The sequence below is a fragment of the Neophocaena asiaeorientalis genome, unplaced genomic scaffold (assembly GCF_003031525.2).
Source record: "Neophocaena asiaeorientalis asiaeorientalis breed wild unplaced genomic scaffold, Neophocaena_asiaeorientalis_V1.1 scaffold134, whole genome shotgun sequence".
Lineage (NCBI taxonomy): Eukaryota > Metazoa > Chordata > Mammalia > Artiodactyla > Phocoenidae > Neophocaena > Neophocaena asiaeorientalis.
Window position 1 is genome coordinate 30,905,274 of NW_020185339.1, and position 23,721 is coordinate 30,928,994.

The 23,721-nt window shown below is 36.2% G+C and overlaps 1 protein-coding gene across 2 annotated transcripts in view; it reads left to right on the top strand.

The window, feature by feature from the left end:
- The window catches only part of SLC38A4 (solute carrier family 38 member 4), a 64,149-nt gene extending 48,915 nt beyond the window's left edge, over nucleotides 1-15,234 (top strand). For both annotated transcript variants that reach the window (XM_024736757.1, XM_024736756.1), the window contains exons 7-16: nucleotides 480-561; nucleotides 648-730; nucleotides 831-889; nucleotides 1,774-2,049; nucleotides 2,172-2,251; nucleotides 3,349-3,449; nucleotides 5,191-5,315; nucleotides 11,344-11,488; nucleotides 12,340-12,437; nucleotides 13,980-15,234. In XM_024736757.1, the coding sequence (XP_024592525.1) occupies nucleotides 480-561; nucleotides 648-730; nucleotides 831-889; nucleotides 1,774-2,049; nucleotides 2,172-2,251; nucleotides 3,349-3,449; nucleotides 5,191-5,315; nucleotides 11,344-11,488; nucleotides 12,340-12,437; nucleotides 13,980-14,081 (1,151 nt within the window). In that variant the 3' untranslated portion in view covers nucleotides 14,082-15,234. The remainder of the gene's footprint in view (nucleotides 1-479; nucleotides 562-647; nucleotides 731-830; nucleotides 890-1,773; nucleotides 2,050-2,171; nucleotides 2,252-3,348; nucleotides 3,450-5,190; nucleotides 5,316-11,343; nucleotides 11,489-12,339; nucleotides 12,438-13,979) is intronic.
- Nucleotides 15,235-23,721: the final 8,487 nt, after the last annotated feature.

Consider the following 23,721-nt stretch of genomic DNA (forward strand, 5'->3'; position numbering starts at 1 on the left):
TTATAGATTTTATAGATCAGGTATTCAGAAGAGTACATGATCACACATACATCACTTATCTAGACGTTCAAGAAATTTTGCCACTTTGTATGATTTCTTATTTGGACAAAGGATATAGAAAAAGCTTCATTGACAAAGGTTAGAGAAGCTATCCTCTCTTGTACTTTTTTTTTTTATCAATCCAGTATGACTTCAGGAAAAAAAACTTTGAAACTGTAGCTTCTCTGAAAACCTCAGAGCTGGATTTAACACAGAATCAGCATTGATACTGTTAGCAAAGGTCCATAGGCAAGAGCCAAAGGGCCGAATGTCTATTCATGAGAAGAACTTGGAAACAGTACAGAATACATAGTGGGTGGCTTTTCTCTCGCTTTGGGGATTACTGAGAAGGAGGGGTGTACCAAGGCCTGGACTTCTCACAACTTGCCTGTGACTTTGGTGCCGTGCCCACCACTAAGCTCTCACGTCTTCCATTTTAGCCATGTCAAGCTACCTCTTCATTATTAAATACGAACTACCTGAAGTAATCAGAGCGTTCATGGGACTTGAAGAAAATACTGGGTATGTCTTCTGCTCTCTCTGTAACATCAAGAGACTCATTCTACTTGGTCTTTTCTGATCCTAATATTCTGGTCTCTCTTTTCTAGAGAATGGTATGTCAATGGCAACTACCTCGTCATATTTGTGTCAGTTGGAATCATTCTTCCACTTTCTCTTCTTAAAAATTTAGGTAAAGTCATTTTCCATTTTTATTTTCATTTTGTATTCCAAGAGGCAAGCTGATTGTGGATGCCATATTCACCTTCCGGAATTTCTCTGCTAACCCCTAGGTTACCTTGGTTATACCAGTGGATTTTCTCTTACCTGCATGGTGTTTTTTGTCAGTGTGGTAAGTGATTTTTGACATGATCCTTGTAACTTGGTAGGGGTGTGATGCTTTCAGTGCCTGAATTGGTGTCCTCATTTTTGTTCAAGCACGTCATTAGCATGAAATATTCTTGCATCACAAGCAATTTCCTTGTATTCTAATTTGGAATGAGAAAAGAACAGTCATGAGTTTCAAAATAGTTGAGTTAGAATGTCAAGACCATTGCTAATAGTATGTTCTAGGCATACTGAATGTATATTTGGACGAAAGGAACACTTCAAGCAGAAATGTGACAACAACCCAGTATTTAGACAGGCGGAGGAAAAAGAAGTGAAGAGTCCCAGAAGACAAATGAGTAGGCTGTAGACTTAGCCATATTTACATGAATCAGCCATTTTCTCTTACTCATTCTACCCATGAAGAGAAGGTGACCACAGCGGAATTAAAGAAAGAAATCCTCTCCCCATCCCACTACCTCTCCCCTCCAAAAGGGGGGATTTATGCTAATATCATGAATGCCAAAATGTATATAATATTTCCCCAAAGAGGCAAAGGAGGAGGGGGGAATTTCCTGATGATCCATATTTTCATTAGTTTGAAGACATGAACGAGATGCAACGTAGCAAGAAAATGATCATCTTTCTCATGGAAGAGTATGCATGGAGTTTGGGATAGATTCACGCAAGATACTGTCTTGTTGACTCTAAGGGAGAGAGTTGCCAACCATAGTTCCAACTCCTTACATCAGACTGAGGCTAGAGGGAGTCTCCGTTGTCCATTAGTCTAAAAGGAATCCTCAGCAGAGTTCCCTCACCTCTACCCCATAAACCACCCACAGGGATTTTTGTTTCATTGTTTTCCTCAAAAGGCTGACTTGTTGTTGTTGTGTTAATGACCGGGTCTAGGTGATTTACAAGAAATTCCAAATACCCTGCCCTCTGCCTGTTCTGGATCACAATGTTGGGAATCTGACAGTCAACAATACAGCTCCAATGCACGTGATGATGTTACCCAACAACTCTGAGAGTGGTGGTGTGAACTTCATGATGGATTACACCCACCAGAATCCTGCAGAGCTAGATGAGAAACAGGCCAAGGGCTCTATTCACGGCAGTGGAGTAGAGTATGAAGCACACAGTGATGACAAGTGTCAGCCCAAATACTTTGTATTCAACTCCCGGGTAAGTGAGAGGTCTAGGCTTCCAAGAGCCTAGCAACGTGGCCTCTGAGTTTTTATCTCACAAGCTGAGATGGCCTCTCTGTGTTGAAATGCTAAACATGCGGTGTTGTCTTTGTTTTTCAGACGGCCTATGCAATTCCCATCCTAGCATTTGCTTTTGTATGCCACCCTGAGGTCCTTCCCATCTACAGTGAACTCAAAGAGTAAGGCAGCCATCATTTTAGCGTTCTAATTTGCTTTGAAAATGTGCTCTATTTTCAAAGGTGCTTTATACACAAGCATGGTTTACAGCTTTGCCTTCACAGGAGGTTTATGCTATAACCACTCATCAGTAATGTGCTTTTACCACAAAGGTGTGAATCAGCCCCCTCACTGCTTCCTTTTCTCCTGTTCCTTCATCCTAAGGAATCAGGGGAGGGGTTCAGGACAGAGGGAGGATGAGCCAATGTCTGTAAGGATTTTGGCAAGCATGGGGAATTTGAATTTGAATATTGGTGGGAAGAAGTGAGGTCACCTGAACTGGAAATGACCCACACCCATGAAGACCAAAAATTATGATTAGGGTGGCCTGGCTAAGCCACTGATGTCACCTATGGTCAGTCTTTAACCCTTGCCTAGAAGACATTCCACCACTGGGATGTGCCAGTATCTGGCCTTCATAGTCTAATCTGTATAAGGGAGACACTGGTTAGACAATCTTCTTTCTTCCAGCTGATATTCTGATTCCTTAATACTCTTTTCCCTTTGAGGTTGTTAACAAGCCCTTGGGGATGAGTGGGTCTGAGCTTCTTCCTTTACCCTGAGGGGAGGTGGTCCTATAATTCTCATCTTCTTTACCCAGACATCAATAACCTCAGTCTCTGTTCTCACTAAATAACAATAACTTGCCCCATGTATTCCAATTTACCTCTTAAAAAACTTATAGAGCACTTTCAATTATTTTGATGTCTTTGATTTACTTGGAAAATCCCATGTAGCAGTTACTCTACACTTGATCTGAGCCAAAAGACAGAGAAGTGATAGCAGTTACCCCAGTGTCAGCAGTCAGGTGCCTCTAGAATGGTTTTCAGAAGCTGTCCAGGTAATGATATCAGGCTTCAGGTTGTCTGGAAAAAATGGAAACAAATCCTCCCTAATTCCCTAAGGCAAATTTAAATAAGCTGTGTTTCTGCACTAGAAATGTGGTTTATAATGAGTAACACAGGCACACATTCTTTTATTATTTTTAAAATTTTAATTGTAAGTAGTGATATTTTCATCTGTTCAGAAAACCAAAGCTCGGTGTTCTTTTTCTTTTCAGTCGGTCCCGGAGGAAGATGCAAACGGTGTCAAATGTTTCCATCACGGGGATGCTCGTCATGTACCTACTTGCTGGCCTCTTTGGTTACCTAACCTTTTATGGTAGGTCACTCTGTCAAAGTCATTTTCTTTGTGCAAATCCTAGTTGGACTGATCATTAATCCGGGTAGGTATACTTCTTTTAATTACTCTCAGTAAACAGCATGATCTCTAGGTGTACATTCTCAATTAACATGCTATTTTAGTCTCACCATTTGACCTAAGCAAATGGAAACTGAACCAGGCTGCCTAACAGGTTATAATAATTTGTGAATTCACACATATTTTGTAAAAACCGTCCCTCTAATTTAATTATTTTCCTTAGGGGATAGAGGATATTTCTTTGGCTTGATTTTCTAAGCCATCTAAAGCTACATACATACTGTGAGAGTGAATCAGATTGCATGTTGTAAAGCTCTTTTAGTGGAATAACTAACTACCAAGCAAATGGCAGAAAAACTACCAAGTCCTTGAGCTGGAACCTGCTTCTTGTTTACCAGTCAAGTCAAATCTGGGGGCTTAGAGCATTATACAAATTTTCTGGATTATCTCATTCCATTCTGTTATAGTGAATGGTTTCCTAAGAAAAAAGGACATGACAGAATTCCTTTCGATCTGGGGACGTACTATCAAAAAACAAAGTGACTATGGCCACGTTTGATTATGCCGAAAACATATCCTCTGTGGCATCTTAACAGGACACAAAAGGAGCAGAATTTTTCTTCTCTTCGACGAAGCATGGCCCTACAGACAAATTTCAGGGAATCAAACATTAACACAAATCAATGTTATCAACATAACTATGTTTTTAAAATAAGCCTCTCTAATATTTTGCATTTTTTTTCCCCCTGCTGACTTGGTGAATTAAATTGATTGCAAGACAAATTGGGTAGGAAGAGACTGGAGGGGGCACCATTTGCTTGGTTTTTTTTTGGTTTTTTTTTTTTTACTAATATTTGGCTTTTAACCAAGCACTGATTTAGATTGGGCATTAACTCTTCGCTGGTTGTAAATTAACGAAAATTGGGTCAATGCCTTTGAAAGTATTTTTAACCCCCTTTGTCTGATTTTGAGGGGAGTAGTGGGAAAATCAGAGTACATCTGATTCTGTAAGCATTTCCTTGTCATTTACGCCTAGAATTCTGAAAGAAGTATGTTTTCCAGGAGGGCAGCATCTTAATCTTATAGCGGTATTCATTGGGAGACCCTATAACAATCATACTAATTCATCTTTGTTACTTAATCAATGAGTCTCAACTCAGTGAGACAAACAAAAACTTGAAAAAGCCCAGAAGTATGTCTTTCAGTGTCACGATGGAGACATAATGGTTGAGTTTGAAAACATGTTAAATATCATTTGTCCTAGGGTTTCCATACTGGGTTTGGAGAAGCTGCTTCGGGGCTCACTGGGCAGGTGAGGGTGGAGGGAGGTGGCAAGAAGTGAGGGACAGGCTGATGAGGCTTGGCTGTTTCATCCCTTTCAACCAGAAGACCTTCAGCCTGTCCTCTGTTTTGTGGTGCTTCTGTATAGCAGAGAAAGATTTATCACAATGCAAATGACCTAGAGAAGAGCCTTAGCAATTTTATATTACCTCCTGCAACTTTACAAGCTTCAGGGCCCCTTTGTTCATTTGAACAAAGGTCATGTAGCTCATAAGCTAAGAGACAGGATAAAAACAGAGGTGTTTGGATTCCCAGACCTGGGTTCTTTCTACTATACTGTGTTCCTTCTATAAAACGTCTTCGGTAAGCAGTGCCGATTTGACTACACCTAGTGAACTCGTTCTCCTCTTCCTCTTTGCAGGAGAAGTTGAAGATGAATTGCTTCATGCTTACAGCAAAGTGTACACATTTGACACCCCTCTCCTCATGGTACGCCTGGCCGTCCTGGTGGCTGTAACACTAACTGTGCCCATAGTGCTGTTCCCTGTAAGTACGTGGATTTGGTGAAAGAATCCTGCTTGACACCACAGATTTAGTACATACGTTCTGACTTGATGTTGATTTAATTATAATGCAATGCCCAGGAACATTATTTATTTATATAGCAGTTTGAACCCACTTAAAATTGACTATGTAATATGTAGACAAAGCAAGTGTTCTTTTTATTTAAAAATTTTTTTTAAATTATTTTTGGCTGCACTGCGTGGCTTGCGGGCTTATAGTTCCCGAACCAGGGATCCAATCCATGCCCTTGGCAGTGAAATAACAGAGTCCTAACCACTGGACTGCCAGGAAATACTTGCTAAAGTAGCAAGTATTTTAAAATGTTAAGTACTTTTTAAATGTAGGGGGGAAATCACAAAATTTATTTCTATGTATTTGTTTGTTTTACAGCTTTATTGAGGTTGAAATTAATTTTTTAACATCTTTATTAGAGTATAATTGCTTTACAATGGTGTGTCAGTTTCTGCTTTATAACAAAGTGAATCAGTTATACATAAATGGCTTCCTTTGCTGTGCAAAATCACAGCAAGATCCTTTTTGACCCACCTCCTAGAGAAATGGAAATAACAATAAACAAATGGCACCTAATGAAACTGAAATTAATTTTTAAGCTCAAATCCAAAAAAGCAGATCTTGAGCTTCTCTCTTGTGGATTAGTAGAAATGAGTAGGAATTCATATAACTTCTGAAATTTGAAAGCCGAAACCACATTCATTTTCAAATCATATTATATTTTCAACACAGTTCTGAAGGTATTTCATTTTCTCCCCCGATTTTATTGTGCTACCTCAACAATCAAAAGTCATCTTATTTAATCTGATTTCTTGAAGGCTAATGAGAAGGAGATTCATGTTAAGTAAATTACACACTAGAACCAAATTTCTTGAAAAATAGTCATGTTATCCATCACATGTCTCTTCTTCTACTGCCGCCAAGACTGACACACACCCTCTTATCAGACTCGTACTAGGACGGTCCCTACATGGCATTTTCCATTGGCGCCAGTTGTTCTGGGATCACAGGGCAGGGCTGGTCATGGAGACTTGGGCTGCATGAGTTAAAATCACCACCTATGGATAAACAGAAGTCTGCACTTTCCTGCTAACTCTTCTACTTTCATAAGCACTGAATTTACCATTCATTTTAGGGGGAAAAGTCAGTAGCCAGCACTGTCCTGCACAGAATATTCCATACAGGGCCAAGCAGATGAGAACTGCTCATATAATGACACAGCGGTCACTTTAAATGCAGCTTGTGTGCTGAATTATTTTTTGGCACATTCCTTTTTCATGAGTGCATGAAATCAGATCCTTATTACTATGGTGGCCAAGAGTTTACTTTTAAATAATGTCTTGCCTCTCATATATCTGAAAGTATTTCAAATGTTACGCACTCATCTTTAGCCTAAAATCAGCTCCATTTTGGGGACAAGGCAGAAGACAGCTGTAGACAGAAAGGGTACCATAATGTAAAATTTCCAAGCAAACAGCATCGCCAAGAAAAGAATATCTGGAACCCTTCTTTTTGTGTGTAAAGATATTACTGGTTAGATTCTGGCACACAGTGGGCACTCATATCATTGTTGAATCAAAGCATTTTGTAAAAGAAATCTGTTATGTGCTTCTGTATCGCTTGATTCATAAACCCTAAATACAGTGCTTTCAAGCCGTGGTCTCAAGAGATTAATGGACTTGGCTGTCGTTACTCAGCTAGTTGTTAATAGTTGAACTAATGCATTGCTCACAGCATGACACTGATGGCTGTGGTCATGATAACACGAAATGAAAGTCAACCTTTCATTTAGTGATGACCATTTCACTTTGACATTAACAATCCAGGTTATCCACAGAAATTCTTCCCTTGTATAACAGATCAGGCAGTGGCATAAATCTGACCACCAGGAATGGAAACACATTTCCCATTAGTTGTATCTCCCATAGTAGTTTGGAAACATTTCCCATCCGATGCCCATTAAAACCAAAATTGACCATTAGAACCAAATTTCAGAAAACTAACTAACTGCTATCCTCCATTATGTATTTAAACTCAACATTAGCATTTATGAAACATTTTGCATGTAATTCTGCCTCACCCCCTACAACGTTACATTGAGATGGTATGTTTGATTGTCCACATTTTCGCCTGAAGGTAAGCCGTGCGCACAGTGACTGGCACAAGATGAGCTCAACAAGGTTTGCTAAGGAAAATCGTCTCCAAATGAATCTTGCCCTTTCTTGAGGTGTATAAACTGCCCTTTCTAGCAAAAGCATAGATTCGTCCCCTTGCCAACATTTGCCATGAACTTCAGTTTGGGTGAGGATCTTAGCTATTTGAACCAAGCTTCCATGGCTTTGATGGATGACATAAAATTAGGTCCAGCCTCCCTGTCCCAGTCAAGTGCCACAAGGCTACATTCAGACACTTCTCTCCCAAAGTGATAGAAGTTGGTTGTGATGTATTTGTTTGTTTCTTACAGTTTAGAACCAAGATTTTCCATGTGTCCAATGCTGAGTCAAACAGCATGGTTTTCCTGAAAAGTTTCTTTGAATTAAGAAAACTCTTGACTAATAAGTTTATTGGCTTTGCTTTGGTATCCCCCCATACAAATAATAAAACAAACAAATAAAACCTAATATGTATTAGGTTTAATCTGGATTAAAATATATCAGTTTTAGGTATTATTTTGTATTCTCCTATTTTCAACAAATATATTGGTTCTTTTTCTTAAGAGCCCAAGAAGAGATGACAAGTGTTGTTGATGGTGGTGATTGCTTTTTCCTTTTATCTCTCCATTTATTATCTTTCTTTTCTCCAGACAGGTTAGCTTTTTCCTTCTTAGAAAGGGCACAAAGTAAGTGCTTGAAGTGTTTATTGAACAATAAATAAATAAAGAGAATTAAGACTCTAGCTTTTTCACAAGCCACTCAACACTGTTTTGTCTTTCTTAGTAGTGGGAGGAGGTGATATGGAGTGGGATGTCTATTACGGGACTGCACCTCCTTCCCAAGGACGAATAATGCCGTTTTCAGCTTCTGCTTCCCTTTATGCAGAAAATGCACACATTACCATGAAAAACAGAAACCCCCAATAACCCTAATGTGTTTATCAAGAACACACAGACTCAAATTCTACCTACCGCACCTTAAAAAAAAAAAAGGAGATCGTGTCTCAGATTCTTTGGCTACTTCCTCTTCATTTTATTTTAGTAAAACCAATCTTTTCACTTATGTTGCCTTCAGACTTCCTGTTTTGAAGTGAATATAGATATAGGCCTAGAAATATGGCAGATGTTGCTATGAACTGGAATAGAACAGTGATGCAGAGGTATTTGCTACAGCCTTGTCCTACACAATCCTACTGAAGTATGGTTCACTTCTCAGCAACAGAATGGATTTTTTTTTAGAGTGCAGAACTAAGGCTCCCGATTTCTACTCAACCTCCACGTTTCTGACCTCACATTGAGTCCCCACTTTAGAACACAGCACATCCTAACACGCTCCTGTTCAGAACGCTGTCTCCGGAAATAACAGAGGTTTTCTCTAGAACTGCATGGAACTTTTCTAGAATTATTCACGGGGCTGTGGCTGGGGACTTCCCCACGCACAGCATCTGACCCACATTTCCAGGTTCTTATCAGTTTGTGTCAGAGAGAAAAGGGCACTGAGATAAGTGGGGCAGAAGGCAAGGCTTTCTGGGTAATAAGTCAGAGTCACCTCTATCTTGACACACAGGTAAACAGAGCTGCTGGGGACCTCGCAATCCCAGGCTCACTCCTCAAGGCAGCGTTTACACATGAATGACTAGCAAGTTTCATTCTATTCTTTTCCACCAACTACCACCATCAGCAGCCTTCCATCTCCCTATTTTCCCTGTTGCCCATTTTAGGAATGCATTGGCAACTCTAAATGCCTTCAGTTCTGTTTGGGATTTTGTTACTCCTTATTCATTCTGAAGAGCAAGATTTCACCATTTACTTCAATCATCATTCCTGTAAACTTTCTATACTATTACATCATTAGGCCAAATCTCAATCTTTCTGGGAGACATGAGACCTTAGGAAATTGTATTTATTTACATTCAGAGGCCCTGTACAGATAGGTTTGCCTCTAACTCAGCTTATAGAATTAAAGGCATTATTTCAACAAAGGGCTAAAAAAGCACATACATGTGACCGCTGCCTGAAAATAACCTGTATTCTACTTGTTTATGCTATAAGTTTATCACTTTCAGACAAATAGTTCCTTAAGCACTATGTATGAACCATAGAAAGCTTATTTTAAGCTTATTAAGTTTGGACAATATTGAATAAGCACTAATTGTAGGACATAAAGGAGAATTTCCAAGCTGCTGGGGAAAACAAAATCAAACCATTTGTTTTCCTCAGTCTACTTTTCAGAGTGAGATTCATAATTTTCACTCATCCAAATTTTAAAATCCATTACAAACAAACCGTTTCCAGAGACTATCTGGCCTTGCCATTCTGGAAGTGAAATTGCCTTTTAAACCTAAGCAGATGGCTTTAATTTTTGGTGTAGTGGTATGAAGAGAATGTCACATTAGACACTGCAAGCAATTCAGCTCAAAGTTTTTGTCATTCATATGTGTGTTTCAAAATATATTTTACATTTTCTCTCTTTTAAGTGAATTCCCATCTCCACACCATTAAGAGACTTCAGAAGCAAAATTTTAAAGTGAAAATCAATCCTAGCATTTCTAAAAATGGGAAGTTCTAGCTTAACTCAAGTGCTCTCTTATTGAAAGCCAATAAATGAATTCCACTAAGTCCAAAAGTGTCCTCTAAAAGATTCAAAAGATAAGAATATTTCCAACTTTGTTAAACTGTTCAAACATAAATGGCACTCCCTCCCTCTACCCACAAGGATCTTTTTATCCGGTTACATCAGGGTAACTTGAGCAGGTGCTACAACTGGAGCCTCTCTTGACCCTTCCCCTACTTATTTCAGCTGCTGAAATAGGGCTGAAATCTGTCAAGGATCTCAAAGGGAGGAAAAAGTTTTGCTCTGTTCAATTTAAGTCAACATTATATTGAGTGCCTCCTGCATGCAAGACACTAAGGTAGAAATGAGGAATGTTAAGATTATTAGGTCTTGTTCTTTGCCTTTTGTGCATTTATAATCTGTACTTGTGGGGAGGTGAAAGGAGTGAACACAAAATATATCATATTTTTTAAAATATCAGGTGGCAAAAATGGTAAATCTAATGTAAAATTAAGAAACACCAGGTTTGTAAAAATTCTGTTCACAATCACATGCAAATAAATTCAGTGCTTGCCCTTCATACTTAATCCAGGCTGATGAGACATGATTAGAAATCAACAAGGGTTTTATTGTGTCTCTGAATTATATATCTTATCTGTTCTTTTATCTCTTTCTGACTGAGATTATTTTCAAGAAAATAATTCTGAAAGCAGAGAAGGGGAGCACAAGATAGATCACCAAGGAAAATGACACGTTCCCAAACATCAAAAATCAGCATCAAACTTACACAACAATATGAATGTACTTAATACCACTGGACTGTACATTTAAAAGTGACTAAGATGGTACATTTTATGTTATTTTTACTTTACTGAAATTTTTTAAATTTGAAAAAAAATCAACATCAAGATCTTTTCTGGGAGAAAAAGGAAAAACAAAGAAAATGCTTTAGAGGGGTGAGAATATTTGAAACAGTAGATAAAGTTAAAAACAAAGCAGTGACAGGGGATAGAAATAAATTAGGAGTTTGGGATTAAAACATACACATTACTGTATATAAAATAAGTAACCAACAAGGACCTATTATATAGCACATGGAACCATACTCAGTATCTTGTAATAACCTATAATGGAAAAGAATCTGAAAGAGAAAAAAAAAAAAAAATATATATATATATGTATAACTGAATCACTTTGCTATGCTCTTGAAACTAACACATTATAAATTAACAATACTTCAATTAAAAACAAAACCAAAGCAGTGACCTTGCCTTTGCACTTCCTTGCTGTAGATTCGTACATCAGTGACCACACTGTTATTTCCCAAAAGACCCTTCAGCTGGATAAGACATTTCCTGATTGCAGCCATACTTATTGCACTTAATAATGTTTTGGTCATCCTGGTGCCAACGATAAAATACATCTTTGGATTCATAGGTAAGCTTCAGAAAGGTTTTTATCTAATCAACTCAAGCTGTCCATAAATGGAGGGAGGTCAAGCATCCCAGTCCATCTCAGGCTCACAGAATTCCTAGTAGTCCAGCTGGTCACCGTCCCTCCCTCCCAGGCGACACTGGACGTTATTCATGGGATCAGAAAATGTTAGTGCTAAAACCTACTTTACAGGTCATCTAGTCTAGCTGCCTTTTCTGACAGACAAGGCAACTGAGCCTCATAGAAGTCAAGTCATATACCTTGAAGTGAACCCAGGATTTGGACCTAGGTCTTAACTCTGCATCAAAGAGGAAGGAAGATAGATTTTACCTACAGGATGCCCTCTTAGGTCTGTGAGTATCAGCTGAGCCTTAAAGGATGTCTTTGGAGGAAGAGGAGGTTGACTTTGTAAAGCATATTATTTCCCTTAACTGGGTGGCCTTGTAATATATTTGATTTTCCATTCTGCTGATTTGAGGGTTTACTCACATTTTAAATACAATATAAAACTTTAAAAACTCAGGTGTAAGCAACTTGAAAAGTTAGAAGTGGATCAGAAGGGTGTGTGATGAGTTCAGCCTTCTTAGTATGTGTTTATATTACTAATTTCCTATAAATTTGTAACATTCAGCCTTTTTGTTATTATATGTGATGTATACTTACTAGCCAGCTATGATGTTAGGTGCATTTAAATTTTATTTATAAACATACCTTCTTTGAATAAGCATCCATGAGCCTATAGAGCTTTTCGTGCTTTGATTAGGGTCGCTTTAGATTTGGTTTCTTTCAAGTGTATGCCCTTGGGTCTCTGCCCTGCTGAGTAAGAATTTGACCTGTCCGGTGTCTCTCCTCAGGGGCTTCTTCTGCCACTATGCTGATTTTCATTCTTCCAGCAGTTTTTTATCTTAAACTTGTCAAGAAAGAACCTCTTAGGTCACCCCAAAAGGTCGGGGTAAGTAAGATTCGCAATCTCTCCCATTATAACTTGCTCTTTGACTACATAGAGTAAACCAGGAAATGCATGCACACAGTTCCAAAAAATGAATTGAGGAACAAGAATCAAAAATCAAAGATGGGCTGGAACTCTCTGGTGGAGAGAAAGGGGACATGGATTTCTGTCACTCAGATGATTCCAGGACTTCTTCTCTTCAAATATTAAATGTCTTGTGCTGAGTCCTTCCTACCTGTCAAATGCTAATGGAGTTTGCCCACAGGTTTCCATATATTCCAGTTTCCACCACCAAGCTATTGCTGCATTATCCACCGGAAATTATGCAGAAAGGAATTAGGTTCCCTAGCAGTGTGATGAAAAAATTTAATTTTGGTCATATTTTGACCAAATTTTGGTCAAATTTTGGTCATATTTTGGTCATATTCGTTAGGTTTGTAAGGCCAAAAAAAAAAAAATGTTGCTTCTGTTTTCCCCTCCTCAGTATCTTGTTGTTCCCTGGTGTGGACTAAGAAACAGAACCATTCGTTTTCCAGTTAATCTCTTATAGTATAATTTACAGCCTTATTAACCTAGGGAGTATATATTTCTTTCCCATGATAGTACTGCAAAAATATATACTAGAAATAATTGTTTTTCCAATATTAAATATTATCAATGACTGCTTGATAAAGTCTTATATTAAGGCTTGAGTCTGACTGACTGACCCTGAATTTTGCCTGGGAATCATTCTCCTCTCTGGATGGTTCAGGGACTTTGGTATCAAAAGCTCCCCCCATCATCTTGCCCCATAATTTCCACTCTATGTAGTCCATTCTGCTTGGATTTTTACAGCAGTGTGACCTTGGCAAATTACTTGTCTTTTTATTTTCAGTTTGACCAGATATAAAAGCGAGTAAAATTTCTACTAGATCCTTTCTAGTGAAATAAAATCTTTAGCTGCTCTTTCCTCACATGTAGAATTAGGAGATTGATCTGTGTGGTAATATATAAGGCTCCTTCTAGTGTTAAAATTATGAAATATTTGTATATAATTATATGTACATGTATATATATGTGTATATATGTAATTACATACACACGCATACACTTTGAAGTTTTTTTCAAGGAATATGAAACATGCATTATAGTAGGCTTTTGTTTTTGTTTGCTTTAAAAAATTTAATCGTATCATACATACCACTCTTTTATAACCTGACCCTTTTCACCTAAAAGATTGTGAGCACTCCCTAGGTCATTAAATCTTTTTCTATTGCTTGATTTGTAATGATTACAGGGTATTCCATCATTTTGATGTACCAAATCAATTAACCATTTTTCTATTTTGAACATTTGGGTTAAATCTCACTACTACTGTATTCACCCTTTTTCCCCAGCCAGGGTTCTAAATTGATTGAACTGCTAGGCATGGACATCTAAGCTATAAGGATAATATAATTCAATATGCAAATCAGATGACTGCCTTAAGTAAGCAACTTATAAAAGCAAACTGTACTAAGGAAGTATAGTTTCTGTGTTCCCTGACAAGTTCTCTCTGACTTACAGGCTTTAATTTTCCTTGTGGTTGGAATCATCTTTATGATTGGAAGCATGGCACTCATTATAATTGACTGGATTTACAATCCCCCAAATTCCAAGCATCACTAACCCAAGGAAAAATACTGTATTTTCCTGTTGGAGATAGTTGCAAACCCAAAGACTTTTGAGTTATCTCGATTGGAATGTTATTCACAGGAAATAACAGGAAGATTCCAAAGATGTTTACCAGCAATATCACCAGGCACCTGCAGAAGAGGAAATCATCATTTTCATCACAAATGGCTGTTTATGTGTTTAAAATCTGTGGTGCACACTTCTACCCAGGTTTTACTAGAGCAGTGTGAGATGATGTATTTTTACTTCTGCACAAGCAGAATAAGGGTAGCTGCATGATAATACCCTCTTCCCTCTCCTCCCACCTTTTCCCCCCACAAAAGTACCAAATTCCTGTATTCTCAGAACATCAAACAAAAATGCCCTGGTGGCAAAGCTATTACTATTTAACGCCTTCCCTCAATATTGCACCAAATACCCTGGGTGTATTTAATAACAGAGGCAAAAGGCATGTTTTATGAACTGTCTCTGTACAGTACATGAGACACCAGGCTAGAACATCTTATGGTCAACACTAAAGGAATATTTTGCCCATCCTGTTTGTGACATTGAATTAGTGACTTCTTCATTCAGTAGATCTTTTGTAAATGTTAAAACATCTTATGAAACATAGAGAGGGGCTTTATTTAAATTATAGAACAACAGCAAAACAATGCTTATAGCTAAACTGCGTGTTCTGGAAGCATTTATCAATGGTATTCCCAATCCTCTTGTCATAGTTTTGTCACTGAACAATGCCCTCCCTCTCGTCTTCCATTCTCATTCAGAATTTTTAGAAGACCACGATTCACGTGGAGCTACACTACCCAGTATTGTTTGATACATTTTTATTTGATAAACATTCAGTGCAGGAAACTGTGATTGCTATATGTTTATGTATATAATCTTATTCTGTAGTCATCAGAATTTTAATGTATGGTACATTTGATTTTTATTTTTTACATGTGTAGTTTTCTCTCTTCACAGTCAAACATTTATATTATTGGGGATGAGAGTAGGGAATTAATTTGATGGGCCCAAAAATCCATGTGTACGTATCTGTTTATTGGGGATATTTTAAATTTGAAATCTGAGTTATATAGTTCAGTAATGCTCTTCTTCAATGTTTACAATATTATCGTAATCACCTAGAAGAAAGTAAGTTCCCTATTTGCAAATAATTATCAATACTAAGGTTGTTCTTTTTTTTTTTTTTTTTTTTTTTTTGGGGTAACATGCATCGGCAGGCGGACTCTCAACCACTGCGCCACCAGGGAAGCTCTAAGGTTGTTCTTTTAATTTAGCAGGTCTAAAATAGGATTTCATTCAGTTTAGCTTGCACAGGTATTTGCTGACATTCATTTGCTATTTAATACAATATTGACCCATTTTCTATAAAAATAAAAATGCTAACACTACAAAGAGATGCAAATGATTACGCTTGCTCACTTCTACAACATAGTTTCATGAAATGGATTTAAAATTAAATATTCATTGCCTAGAATTTCTGGAGTTTGCTCCTTTTTTTTTCTCAATCAGTATCAAGCACATTTATTGTATATTTTAGTACAGCCAAGTATGAAATATAGGTATATATAAGTATGATAAAATTAAATCATATTTCAATAGTTTTTGCTGGAATGTGCCTTAAGTAAATATATATTTGTTTTCTGTATTATTTTCTAGAGTCATAATACTGTAAAATGGTGCACTTTGTTAAGGAAATTGAGCATTACTAGAAACTATCATAACTTCTGACATACTATTATTGGAAAAAATTTGCCAAATAGCATTTTTAAGATATATTTCTATTTTCATTCATCTAAAGAGTGTATCAAAATAGAAAGTGAAAAAAGGTACCTTCTGAGTGTTAAAAAAAATGTTTGGTCTGAATGTATTTAAATGTAAATAACAAAGATTGATCCAAAAAATTGAAAAACTGTAAGATCTGTATATATTTTGAATGCTTTACATTTGAAATGACTGACTTGAAAATATCAACATGTTTAATTATATAAATATTCAAGAGCAATACTACAGTGCCAAATAATAAAGCACCATTTTTTTCTCACGGCCTTTTTCAGGATCATAGATCTCATAGACTGCCGGGCAGACATACATATGGCATCTTGTACTGGTTAATTTAGCCCCATTTAAAAACAGATGAAAACTTTATTTTCTTATTTCATTTATAAGATGGTTCAATGTATTGGGAGGCTTTTTTATTACAGAAAGTGTATATTGGTATATAATAAATGAACTTTTCAAATGACTATGATGTAATTTTCTTTCTATTGCTGAAGGCTGTGAATTATTTATACATGAAAAAACATTTTTAATCTAAATATTGTCTCTTTTATTTTGGTATATGTTCCATTTTTATTGTTACTCTTGACATATAACTAACATTTATAGCTTTCAAAAATATAGTTGCCATCTTATTTTGGCAAAATACACAGCTAATTCTAAATCATTCTTATTTTATATCATCCTAGAATGGGTGTGGCAGAAATGACTCTTTATGGTGAATTAGGGAGAATTCATTTGGGATGGAAAAAGAGGGACTAGAAGAAAGATGAAAATAATAAAATAAAGACATGGAAGATTTGGGACAAGGGAAAGCAACATGGGAGTGATGAGGGTTGGGTAGAAATGGACTAGTAGTGGGATTGACAGGTCATGTGCTAAGTTTATGCTTAACTTTCTAAGAAACTTCCAAGTAGGACTCCAAGGTGGTTCCACCATTTTCATTTTCACCAGTAATACATACAAGTTCCAGTTGCTCCACATCCCTGCTGACATTTGACATTGTCTTTTGTACTTCAGAGCCTTTCAAGTAGGTGTGAAATGTTATCTCATCATGATTTTCATTTCCATTTCCCTGATGACTAGTGCTGGACACTTTTCATGTATTTAATAGCCATTCATCTATCCTTTTGTAAAGGGTCTGTTCAAATCTCTTGCTTATTTTTAAAATTAAGTTGTTTGTCTTTTTATTGTGTATTTGTCAGACTTCTTTATGTATTCTGAATACATGTCCTCTGTCAAATTGCAAATATATTTTCCCAGTCTATGGCATGTTTACTCATTTTCCTAAAGGTGTTCTGCAATTCCTCTCTTACTGGAATAAGATTAATTGGAATGGTATTATCATAATTAATTTTTAGATTTTCAAATTTGGAGGGTAAGAGTCTTCTTTCTCTTTTTTTTTTATGTTGGTGTATTTTTGCCTTGTAGTTAGCTTTATTTAATGTATGCTAATTTAGTTCTTGTTTTATACAGCTCTTTGATTAAAAATAACTTTTTCTAAGTCACTTTAAATCTACATTAGGAGACCCAGAACTACCTAGATAAGCCCAGAACATCAAAAATCCTTTCTGGCTACTTGTAATCAACTTCATTAGTTCTCTCATCCCTTGTTACAGGCACATATAGAGGAAACAAGAAATTATTTCATTTGGTTCTTATTTACCAGCTTGGAAGTTCTGCCATTTTCTCTGCATTTTCCTTCATGTGCAGAAGCAGTTTGCATAAACTTTGCTTTTGTAGCATGCATCTTCATGACTGTCTTTTCCCAATAAAAAAATTTGTACTAATTATTACTGTTGAAGAAACTGATTTTTTAAAAAAGTTAAAAAATAACTTTACACCACACACCAAAATGAAAAAATTCAATATGAAATCCAAAACATAACCAGGAGACATTTTATGAAAAACTATTTGATAGCTGCATGTGAAAGTAAAACACAATGGAAGAAATCACAAAGGCAATGATGAATACACATAACTACACAACAGTAAAAAATAATTCTGTACTTTAAAGAATAAACAATTAAAAATAATAGCTACTACAAAATACAGACCAATATATCCTTAATGTATGAAGATAATACAAATTAATAAGGGAAATACCAAGAATCTAATAGAAGAATGGGTAACGGTCATGAAATCACTGACAAGAAATGGATGGTGAATGAGTATTTACAGATAGTATGACCTTGCTATGAATCAAAGACAGGCAAGTAAAGACATAATTAAATAAAAATGCTTTACCCGTCAGAGTACTAAGATAAAGAAAAAGTAATATTCTGTCCTGGTGAGTGTGGGGAGTGGATCACTCTCATTCTGGTGACAGAAATCTTTGTTTTGCTAATCTTATCTGGAAAGCATTCTGACCATACTTATAAAGATCCTCACAAATGTTTGTAGTAGTCAGAATGGTCCCCCAAAGGTATTCACACTCTAATCCCTGGCACCTGAAAATATGTAGGGAAATGGGACTTGGTAGATATAACTGAAATACAGATCTTAAAACAGGGAGATTATCCTGAATAATCTAGTAACATAAGCCCTTAAAATCAAAGAACTTTCTTCAGCTAAAGTCAAAAATATTCAAAGTGTAAGAGGGACTCAACTTGCCATTGATGGCTTGAAGATGGAGGAGACCACATGGAAACTGTGAAAAAGAAATGAATTCTTCCAACAACTTAAATGGGCCAATAAGATGATTCTTCTCTGAGCCTCCAAATAGGAGCCTAGGGCACCAACACCTTGATTTGAGGCTTGAGAGACCCTAAGCAGAGTACTCTGTTGAGCCAGCCAGGCTTGTGACCCTACAAATCTGTGAGATAATAAATGTGTCATTTTAATCTGCTAAATTTGTGATAATTTGTTATGGCAGCAATATGAAACTACAAAATTCAATGTTCTTATCTTTTGATCCACCAATTTCTTTTATAAGAATCTATTCTCAGGAAATAATCAGAGAAGTGAATTGACTAATATGTACTCATGTATTCTTTCAACATATAATGGGTTACAATTTTGAAATACTCCAAATATCCAAAATTGTGGAATGATTTAATAAATTCTAGGACCTTCATAGGCTAGAATATGACACAGTCATTAAAAATGTTTTTGAATAATCACCAATGAAATGAAAAACTATGGTATAATATTAAGTGAAAAAAAAACCAAGAATAAATGCTTTCTTATCCCAAGTTTACATATTAAAACTACATGGAATAGAAAAAATAGGCATAGAAAAAAATGAAAGAGACCTAAAATGTTAAAAGTAGATATTTGTAAGTAGTAAAATAATTAGCAATGTTGGTTTTCATCTTCATATGTTTCTGTTATTTTCTAAATTTTCTACAAAGACTATATATTCCTTTTATTGTTAGGAAAAACTTTTCAGAAGAAAAAAATTTTCTATTTATATTTTCTGGAAAAAGAATGAATGCATACTGCCAATTTCTATATTTTCAGCTGAGTCTAAAGGCAGAATTAAATGAAATTGCAATTCACAATTAGGGAATAGTCATTGGTGACTGAAGCAGAACCTAAAAGGATGGGGCAGACCATGGCCAGAGGTGGGGCTGGGACAAGATAGGGATGACATGAAGAAAATGGTGTAGCATAGTCAGTAGACCAGGATTTGAGTCCCATATACATGTTTTGGTCAAGTCATTTAATTTTATTGAGCTTTAGTTTCTTCATTTTTGCTGGAATAATTTCTGTGTAATGCAATTCCCAAGATCATTTAGCTTGGAATTGTTGGAAATGTCAGAAGATTCTTTCTTGAACATAGTCACAACTCTAGTTCAAATGTTTGGCAATAGTCACGAATAAGGGTTGGAAGAACTCTCTCCAATGGGAGAATTCCAAAGTATACCATGCAGCAATGATTTCTGCAGCTTGGTCCTGGAAATGAGTAGATAAGTCAAGTGCTTCTGAAGAACACTCTGCCTTGCCACTCAGGCTGAATAATTTAACAGGTAAACATCTACTCAGTGAGGAACATGTGCCAGATTCCACACTAGGTACAAGAATACAGAGTAGTCCTCATCTTTAAGGAGCTTATAGTCTAGAGGAGGGAGCACATGTATACAGATAGTTACAATATAAAATGGAAAATTCTTTAGTATATACCCAGGATTCCCTGGAACTACTAAGGGGAATGACCACATCAACCTTGGGAAAGAGAAGTAGTCAGGGATTGCTGGCAACAGATACTCCATAAGCTAAGTCCTAAAGTACACATTGGAGTTATCAGGTAAAGAGATGGAGTACAAGAGCAAGCATTATGCACAAGAACATGATTCCTATCTTTGACCACTCACCTCCACACACACATATATGCACACGCTTTCCACATACTCTGTAGTAGATTTCTTTTGCTGCTATAAAAAATTACCACGGGCTTCCCTGGTGGCGCAGTGGTTGAGAGTCTGCCTGCTGATGCAGGGGACACGGGCTCGTGTCCTGGTCCGGGAAGATCCCATATGCCACGGAGAGGCTGGGCCCGTGGGCTATGGCTGCTGAGCCTGCGCATCCAGAGCCTGTGCTCCACAACGGGAGAGGCCACAACAGTGAGAGACCTGCGTACTGCAAAAAAAAAAAAAAAAAAAAAATCACACACTTAGTGAATTAAAAGAATATATTTTATTTTCTTACCACAGAAATATCAGGGATCAGTAGAAGCCCCAGCAGAGTCACATAAACCAAGCAGAGCAAATAAAACAACAAAGATTCTTAACATTAAACTGTACTTAGTACTACAGCCATAAAGTAGGCCAGGACCTTTGTGTCAAATCTAAACAGAGTGACTGCCTGCTACAGTAAAAAATTTAAATAGAACGTCTGATACACAATTAAAAATCATCTGTCATACCAAGAATGAAGAAAATTAAAATTTGACTGAAAAAGATAATCAACTGATGCTAACACTGAGATGAATCAGATATTGGAATTATCTGAAAAGCTTTTAAAGCAGTAATCATAAAAATGCTTCAGTGATCAGTTATCAATTTCCGTGAAATGAGTGAAAAAAATAGAACATCTCAACAAAGAAACTGAAGTTCAAAAAACAACCAAATGGAAATTATAAACTGAAAAATGCAATAACAGAAATTTAAAGAAAAATACATTGGTTGTTCTCAGTAGTAGAATGGAGATGATGGAGGATAGAATCAGTGAACTTGAGTAAATATCAATAGAATTCACCTAATCTGAACAACAGAAAGGAAGGAAAGAGACTGGGGAAAGAAAGAAAGAAAGAAAGGGTGAGAGAGAGAGAGAGAGAGAGAGGGAGAGAGGGAGGAGGGGGAGGGAGGAAGGAATGAAGGAAGAAGGAAGGAAGGAAGGAGGAGAGAGAGAAGGAGGGAGGGATGAGGGGAGGGAAGGAAGGAAAGAAGGAAGGAAAGAAAGGAGGGAGGGAGAGAGAAAGAGAGAAGGAAATAAGAGAACTGAGCTGTGAACATATGTGGCAAAAACAAACAAAAAAGTCAACATTTGTATTATCAGAATCCTAGAAGGAAATGAGAAAGAAATTGGTGCTAAAAGACTATTTGAAGAAATAATGACTAAATATTTCCCAAATTTGGTGAAAGATACAGAGCTACATATTTTTAAAATCTCAGTGATACCCAAAGGATAAATAAAAAAATGTCCACACCAAATAATAGTCAAACTTCTAAAAACTAAAGGTAAGGAAAAAGTCTTGAAAGCATCTCAAGAGAAATAAAATGTTATCTATAGAAGAACACTAATTCAAATGTTTGAGGATTTCTTATCAAAACATGTGGAGATCAGAATGAAACAGCACAGCATTTTTCAAGCGCTGAGAGGAAAAGAACTCTCAACTGCAAATTCTATATCCAGCAGAACTGTCCTTCAGGAATGAAGGGAAATAACTACACTCCCAGAAAAAGGAAAACTGAAAGAATTGTTGCAGACCTACTCTTAATGATTGACTAAAGAACATCCTTCAAAAAGAAAGTAAATGATAAAAGAACAGATGTTAGAGCAACAGTAAAGAAGAAACAAAGGAAAGACCAGACATATGGATATATACAATAGACTATTCTTCTCTTCATGAGTTTTATAAATACATTTTGTGATTGAAACAAAAATCATAATACCATCTCATACTCAAGGAAATAATTTTTTAAATGGTGCAGGTAACAGAGACCTAAATAGAAGTGAGGTCTTCACAATTTGCTCAAGGTGATTAAATGTTGATACCAGTTGACTGTGATAAGTAACATATGTATACTGCAATACCCAGAGCAACCACTACAAAACTATCCAGAGAAATATGTTCAAAAACACTATCAATAAACCAAGATGAATTCCTCAAAAATGGTTAACCCACTGGAAACCAAGGAAAGAGAAACAGAATAATGAGAACGAGAAGAAACAAAAAGAAAAATAATAAAGTGACAGACTTAAGCAATTACATACCAGTAATTACTTTAAATGTAAATGGTTAAGTATACCAATCAAAAAAAAAAGATTAGAAGAATGAATAAAAATTATGACCCAACTCTATGCTGATAACAAGAAACTTGCTTTACATTCAATGACATAGATAGGTTGAAAGTAAAAGGGTGAGAAAATATATACAGGCCAAAAAGTAATAATAATAGAAAAGCAGGAGTGGTTATATTAATATCTGATAAAGTAGACTTCAGAGGAAAGAAAAGTATTAGGGACAAAAAGGTGAGCCTTTGTCCCTATCATGTAAATAAAGATAAAAGGATCAAACCAGCAGAAGTGTGCACACACCAAACAGCAGAGCCTCAAAATACGTGAAGCAAAAACTGACAGAGCTGAACTAGAAAGATGAATCCACAATTTGTTTCAGATCTCCACATTAATCTCTCAGAAACTGATAGAACTACCAGACAGAAAATCTGCAAAGATAGAGATCTGAACAACACAATCAACCAAAATGTTCTAAATGATACACATGGAACATTACATCTCCAGCAGCAGAATACACAGAATTTTTTCAAGCACCCATGGAACATTGACCAAGATAGACCATATCATGGACCATAAAACAAACCTCAACAAATTTAAGAGAATTAAAATAATACAAAGTGTGTTTTCTGACCATTATGGAATCAACTAAAAATCAATAACACAAAGTCATGGAAATTAAACAACACACTTCTATATAATCCATGGGTCACAGAAAAAGTATCAAAGGAAATTTTAAATACATAGAACTGACTAAAAATTAAAAAAAAAAATATCAAAATATGTGGGATGCATATAATGCAGTGTTGAGAGGAAAATTTATAGCACTAAAATGCTTACATTAGAAACGAGGAACGGTCTCAAATCAATAATTTAAGTTCCTATGTTAAGAAACTAGGAAAAAAAGAACAAAATAAGTCAAAAGAAAGCAGAAGGAAGAAAAGCAACAAAGGTAAGAGCATATATCAATGAAACTGAAAATAAGAATAGAGAAAATCAACAAAACAAAAGCTGATTCTTTGGAAAATTCAAAATTGATAAACTTCTAGCAAGACTGACAAAATAAAAAGAGAAAAGAAAGCATTGTGTTTTAGTTTAATTGACAGCAATTTTCCTTTTCTAGTGGTTCATAAAATAATGGTGCATCTTAAAATTTAAAAACATCTTACGTTTAACAAAATATACTTTTGTAAAACAAAAAAAAAAACCCACCTTATTAACATTCTTTGGTCAAAAGTATATGGAGTCTATTTTTTCTAGAGTTCCTGTGCATGGTAGTACAAAATGGTATGGTTACTATCACCATGGGCTACTTTAATTCTAGAATGGTATTGTATATATGTGTGTGTGTGTGTGTGTGTGTGTGTGTGTGTGTGTGTGTGCTTTGGAG